Here is a 6,958-nt window from a genome sequence, read left to right on the forward strand (position 1 = left end):
ATTGAACATAAAGCATTCAATAGGAACAATCCCATGAGACCTTAAAGATCTATTCGACCGAGCTTGAACTCAAGTCCTATTGCTTAGGAGGGAAGGGAGATAATCAATCTACGTACACGTGGGTGATAGAACGGTTATTCCCACCCTCACACCTTTTTTTTTCCTTTTTTAAGGTTCTCTCTATCCCCCAACCCAAAACAAAAAAACCACCACAAACCCCCCCCCCCCCCCCCCCCCCCCCCCAAGAGTATGGCCTTGCACATGGCAGTCCAATGGAGGGTAATACGGATGGAGAGTCGCAGGCGAGGTGCTGCATACCCAGAAAGTAGCTACAGCTTCCTGGTGGGATCCATGAGCGCCACCATCCATTTGTGGTTCCTTAAGAGGCAAGAATGAAATGCTCCCTTGAGAGAAGATGAGCCGACAGGAAATTGACATGAAAACAGAACATACTGTTTTAGTTTCCCTGGCAAGAAACTGCGCCAAGACCAAGGATCTGTATAAGGGCTACAGGGTGCATGCTGACCTCTTGCGAAGGGGGCTGCTGGAACAAAGCCCTTATGTTGTTGATGCTCTCGTGAACATGTATGCAAAATGTGGTGCCCTTGCAAAGGCAAAAGATTTGCTTCTTGAATTTCATGTTCGGGATGTGTTCTCTTGGACTGCTCTTATCTCAGCGTATGTTCAGCATGGGCAGGCTAAGCTTGCTTTGATTTGCTTCGAATGGATGCAGCACGAGGGCCTTTCTCCTGATGCTGTAACTTTTGCATGCATGTTGAGAGCTTGTGGCAGCTTAAGAGCAATTGACAAGGGCAGTGAAATTCATTATGTGATCGCTCAACAGGGCTTGCTGGATAATGATCTTGTGCTTGGCAACGCTTTGGTGGACATGTATGCCAAATGTAGCGCTCTTACAAAAGCAGCACAAGTGCTTGAAGAGCTTCCTCATCGAGATATTGTTACCTGGAATGCATTGATTGCAGGATATACACAACATGGGCAAGCTGAGGATGCTCTGAAGTGTATTGACCTTATAGAACATGAGGGCCTTGCCCCAGACCGGGTGACGTTCACGTGTGCTTTAAAAGCATGCGGTAGCCTAGGTGCAGCTGCTAAGGGGCAGCAGTTCCACAATGAGATTTCCAAAGAGGGGCTGCTGGCAAAAGACAATGCACTTGGGAATGCTTTGGTCGACATGTATGCCAAATGTGGTGCTCTTCAAAAAGCACAAGGAGTTTTGAATGAGCTCTCTACCATGGATGTTATCGCTTGGAATGCATTGATTGCAGGATATGCACAGCAGGGTCAAGGAGAGGAAGCATTAAATTGTTTTGAACAGATGCAAACCCGAGGCATTTCTCCTGATGCACTTACTTTCACACCTGTCTTACAAGCATGTGGCACTATAGGTGCAAGTTGCAAGGGTGAAAGAATACATGATGAGATCACTAGGCGAGGGCTCTTGGGAGAAGATATTATGCTTGGCAATGCTTTGGTGCATATGTATGCCAAGTGTGGTGCTATTGGAAAAGCAAAGAAAGTGCTTCTTGAGGAGCTCCATGTACGAAACACTATTTCTTGGAACACACTAATTGCAGGATATGTCCAACAAGGGCAGGGTGATGATGCTTTAGAGTGTTTTGAACAGATGCAACGTGAGGGCCTTTCTCCTGACGAGGTTACTTTTGCTTGTGTTTTGAAAGCATGTAGCAGTGCAGGAGAAGCTGACAAGGGTGAACAAATTCATGATAAAATTGTTAGCCAAGGGTTATTGGAAAATAATGTTGTGCTTGGAAACGCTTTGTTAGACATGTATGTAAAATGCGGTGCCTTTTCAAAAGCACAAGAAGTACTAGAGGAGCTCCCTGCTCAAAGTGTTGTATCATGGAATATAATAATGGGTGGATATGCTCATCAAAGCCAGGGTGAAGAGGCACTAAGGTGTCTTGAGCGAATGGAATGCATGGGATTTGTTCCCAATCCGGTAACCTTTTCTTGTGCTTTAAAGGCATGTGGTAGTATAGGTGCAGTAGACAAGGGGGAAGAAATCCATGAGAAGATCTCTAAACAAGGGTTGCTGGAAGACCATTTGGTGCTTGGCAATGCTTTGGTGGATATGTATGCCAGATGCGGTGCTTTTGCAAAAGCACAAGAAGTGCTTGAGAAACTACCTGTTCGGGATGCAATCTCCTGGAATGCTCTAATCACAGCGCATGTGCAGCATGGGCAGGCTCATGAAGCTTTGAACTGTCTTGATGTGATGCAGCTCGAGGGTCTCTCTCCAAACGCAGTTACACATGCCTGCATTTTGAAAGCTTGTGGCTTCTTAGGAACACTGGATAAGGGGGAGCAAATTCACCTTGAAATATCCAGACACGAGTTATGTGTGAGAGATTCTGTTCTTGGCAATGCCTTGGTAGATATGTATGTCAAGTGTGGGGCTCTTGCCAAGGCTCAAAAAGCTCTTAAAGAGCTTCAGATTCAGAATGTCACAGCTTGGAATGCACTTATTGCAGAATTTGTCCAACAGGGGCAGGGTCAGAATGCCATCGTATGTTTTGAGCAAATGCAGCACGAAGGCTTCTGTCCAGATGCGGTCACGTATGCATGCATCTTGAAGGCCTGTGGCTGTATTAAAGCAGCCAAGCAAGGGAAACAAATCCATGTAGAAGTTGCCAGACGGGACTTGCTGGGAGAAGATTTTGTTCTAAACAGTGCTTTAGTGGAAATGTATTGCAAATGCGGTGCTCTTCCAATGGCTCTAGAAGTACTAGAGGAACTTCCGGTTGTAGATGTTGGCTCATGGAATGCACTAATCTTAGGATACATTGAACAAAATGAAGGGAAGAAAGCGCTTGCTTGTTTTGAGTGGATGCAATGCGAAGGCCTATCCCCTGATGCAGTGACATTTGCATGCACCTTAAAAGCATGTGGAATGATTGGAGCAATCGATAAAGGGGAGCACATTCGTGGTGAGATTGCCAAGCAAGGCATGCTTGAGAAAGATGTTGTGCTTGGCAATGCATTGGTAGACATGTACGTGAAGTGTGGTGCTCTTGCGAAAGCACGAAAGGTGCTCGAGGAGCTGTGTGAAGGGAATGTTGTCTCGTGGAATACACTAATAGCAGGATATGCCCAGCAAGGGATGGGTCACAGTGCTTTGGATTGCTTTGAGCAGATGCAGCACAAGGGCCTTTCTGCAGATGCAGTTACTTTCACCTGCGTCTTGAAAGCGTGTGGAAGCATAGGAGCAGCTGACAAGGGAGAACAAATCCACGATGAGATAGTCAAAGAAGCGTTATTACAAACCAACGTTGTGCTCGGCAATGCTTTGGTTGATATGTACAGCAAGTTAGGTGACCTCAAGAAAGCGCAGCAAGTGCTTGAGGACCTTCCTCTTAGGAATGTTGTCTCATGGAATACATTAATTGGAGGGTATGCTGACCAGGGGCAAGGCCAGAATGCTTTAACCTGTTTTGAGTGGATGAAGGATGACGGCTTCTTTCCGGATGTGGCTACTTTTCTTTGCATTTTGAAAGCCTGCAGGAGCATTGGAGCCGTGGACAAGGGAGAAGAAATTCACATTGAGATTGCTAGACTAGGGTTACTCGACAAAGAGATTGTACTAGGCAATGCATTGGTTGGTATGTACGCCAAATGTGGCGCGCTTACAAAAGCGCATCTAGTGCTCATCGAGCTTCCGATGCAGGATATTGTTTCTTGGAATACACTCTTGGCAGCATATGCAGATGAGGGAAGGAGTCAGGATGCTGTAGAATCTCTTTTGCAAATGCGAAACAAGGGAGTCTCGCCAGATGCGTTTACCTTTTCTTGCGTGCTAAATGTGTGTAGTCATTCAGGTCAAGTACATGAGGGTGAAATGCTTTTTGCTGAAATGACTGAAAATAACAGAGTGCGACCAAGTGTAGAGCACTACATTTGCATGGTTGATCTCTTCGGGCGTGTTGGCCACCTAGACAAAGCCGTAGAACTAATCAAGAAGATGCAAATATTTGATCACCCTGCGATTTGGTCTACACTGTTGAGCGCTTGTCAAATGTGGGGAGATGTGAATGTTGCAAGGTGGGCCTTTCAAAATGCAGTAGAAGCAGATACGAAAGAAGCTGGACCTTACATCATTATGGCTAATATCTATGCCGATGCTGGCATGCAAGAGGAGGCAGATAATATCAATGCCATGAGAAGGCTATTAGATGAACACAAGCTAATGTGCCACGATACAATCGAAAATAACGAGTGCAATTTGTACGGTCAATTCGGGTGAATATTTATGTATTCTGCATTTTTGTGCATGCAAATAACACCATACTCAAAACTCTCCTCTTAAATCACACTTGAAAGCAAGGTAGGAGGCACAAACCGAGTTCGAAGCACTATAGCTACCTCTCTCTTGGAACATAATCTTTTCTTGCACATGCGGATGACCTAGCCTCTTGCGGGCTAACTCACTAGTGGGCTTCAAATATTTGTCGTGCAATTTTGAGCCAACATTTTGGTGGACGTCTGGACTCCTTGCAATGTGAACATGTTTCACCTAGAGAGAGAGAGAGAGAGAGAGAGAGAGAGAGAGAGAGAGAGAGAGATTCCACATGCACACCACATCGGTGTGGGCACAGAGAAACAGGTATTGTTGGGACTACCAATCTTGATGTGAGAAACTCACACTCCAATGACAAAAGAAAAAGAAAGGTGATTGATGCAAATCCCCCCCCCCCCCCCCCCCTTTTCTCTCTCTCTCTCTCTGAAATTCCCATTTTTTCCTTATTAGGTCAGTTTTATTACCTATTATCTTCAAATTCAACTTTTGAGATTAACACATGGCTTGGAAACATTGATCTTATACTTGAGGGATGATTAAGTGCACAATCACTGAAACAATTGGTGCGAAGAAAGCATTTGGGTAAATAAAGGACAAATACATTCGCTTTGTATACATGTTTGGATGGGCCCTATGCAAACCTTTTAAGCATTGGATACTCCTGTGGGAGGATTGGCATGAGACTTAATCCTATTTCTCTACTCATGTCATTTTCAAATTGGTCGGGTTGGGCGTGACGAGTACGAGGGTTTATTAGAAGTCTTATCTAGAGCTTAAGAAGTAGGTCAAGACACAAGATCCCAAAACTTTACAAGATTCCAGAACTCAAGCCCATATCCCAACAATGAAAAAACATATACACCTTCATTGCGTAAAGCATGTACTAATTCTTAATCCTACCTGTTATGCATTTTTGCTCAACCAACCAAAAGAACTTCAAAAACTTCCGAAAAATCCGGGCTCGTCACACCTCTGGTCATCTTTGGTAAGATAAAGCTATTTGGGCAGCACCATCTTTCATTCTAATGGTAATCGTAAGTAGACCTTACTATGCAACAACTACACAGGAAATCGCACACGCAACGTAGGTTTGTTAGCGGGTAATTGAAGTGAGGTTGCTTTCTTGCTTGTTAAGAGAGTAGTATAGGCAGGGTCTTTTCCATAGCCAGTGCCACTAGAGATGGGTGTTATTCTTGCGTTTGCGCATGCCCTGTGCCTCATCTCTCGATCTGCCTCCATGCATGCTTTTGCAATCATGTCCTTCGACCAGTGAATGCTTTCTGCCCAATCAAAGAGCATAGTTTGAAAGCAATCGAGCGCTATGCAAGCGGCCGAGCGCACCTGTGTCGCAAATAAATGTTGGTTTGCACCCGTCACATTGTCCCACATGATGCCATAAAAGCAGACCAACCAAAGCTTGTGGAACATGTATAAATGTCTGTGAACGTTCCACAATGCATGCAAATTTGTGCACGTGTGTCACGCACATGCATATGCATATGTGCGCACGGCACATCATGTGCCCGACATGTGAACGCACCTTTGCAGAGGAATGGTCACAAAGGTCTCTCATGTAAGCGCCAAGGCAGGTGTCGCGCAAAACCTCCATGTTCATGTCTGTCAACCGCACTATAGTAGCTATGGCGGTAACGAGATCCTCAGGGGAACAGCCCTCGGGGGAAGCGACGAAGGGCAGCAGCCTCTCCACTGCTTCTCTGACACACGGCGCCATCTCTCGCTCTCTTTGCGAATGGGCAAGTCTTCTTGTACTTTCACATCATTGGATCGCCCCTTTTGATGGACGTCCACAACACCTTGTGATTCCTTTTTTTGGCCTGCCGAAGGGCATGGGCTATCAAAATAAGAATTTTATTTTTGGAAAATTTCACTAAGTGGAAAAATCATTCATACATGGAATCTAGAAGAGACGCTTTTCCTTTAGAGCATCCAAACTCAAGCGGCCCAAGAAGTCTCAAAGGTGGTGGGCGACGAGACGACGAGCAGGGAGAGGAAAGTGGCACGTGGCGGGACACGCAACATGCCAAGGCGGAACATGATGCAAAGGAGCCAATGGGCCAAGGCCGAGCACGAAGCGTGGGAGGAAGTGGCAGTGCCACATGAAGTTGGGGAAAATAAAGTTTTAGTACACTCTACAAGCACAAAGTTCTTGCGTGCATGTTGGTTAGAGTAGTGGATTTAAAGTCTTCACAAGCGAGCTGCCAGAGTTTGAAACCTATGAGAATTTGGAGTTTTGCTTCTCCAGCAAGGCGAGAGAAGTGGAGGAATCCCCATAGATTCCAAGCAATAAAAGTTCAAACCGAGTCATTACAAGAGAGGATATAAGAGAGAATGTATGGGTTATAAACTGAGCGTTATTATTGTTAGTTGTGGTGGCACTGAGTTTGGGAAATTTCTCTGTCAAGTTCGAGGGTTGAGGGGTGTCTTATCATTAGGAAGTGAATGGGGTAAAGGAGGGTCTCTTTATTTGACAGTTTAAGGAAATGCTTAAAGCTTAAGCCAAGTTTGACCAAGCCTAAAAAAGGGGGCAAAAAGGTCTATGCTCAGATTTTAAAAAATACCATTTGTATATTTTGTATTTGAAAATAGGCTGTTTTAACT

The 6,958-nt window shown here is 45.1% G+C and overlaps 2 protein-coding genes across 2 annotated transcripts; one reads left to right on the forward strand and one right to left on the reverse strand.

Annotated features, from left to right (window-relative positions):
* The first annotated feature begins 247 nt into the window (after positions 1–247).
* Positions 248–4,521, forward strand: LOC147443221 (pentatricopeptide repeat-containing protein At2g39620-like). Its single transcript, XM_086529132.1, has one exon. The coding sequence runs from the start codon at positions 416–418 to the stop codon at positions 4,283–4,285; it is 3,870 nt and encodes a 1,289-aa protein (XP_086385258.1). The 5' UTR covers positions 248–415; the 3' UTR covers positions 4,286–4,521.
* A 384-nt stretch (positions 4,522–4,905) lies between these two features.
* Positions 4,906–6,092, reverse strand: LOC147443222 (uncharacterized). The gene is made up of 2 exons (XM_086529815.1): positions 5,880–6,092; positions 4,906–5,680 (listed from the first exon to the last, which is right to left on the reverse strand). The coding sequence occupies exons 1-2, from the start codon at positions 6,069–6,071 to the stop codon at positions 5,399–5,401; spliced, it is 474 nt and encodes a 157-aa protein (XP_086385941.1). The 5' UTR covers positions 6,072–6,092; the 3' UTR covers positions 4,906–5,398.
* Positions 6,093–6,958: the final 866 nt, after the last annotated feature.

The sequence above is a fragment of the Adiantum capillus-veneris genome, chromosome 14 (genome assembly GCF_014529385.1).
Source record: "Adiantum capillus-veneris isolate H3 chromosome 14, ASM1452938v2, whole genome shotgun sequence".
NCBI classification, from domain to species: Eukaryota; Viridiplantae; Streptophyta; class Polypodiopsida; order Polypodiales; family Pteridaceae; genus Adiantum; species Adiantum capillus-veneris.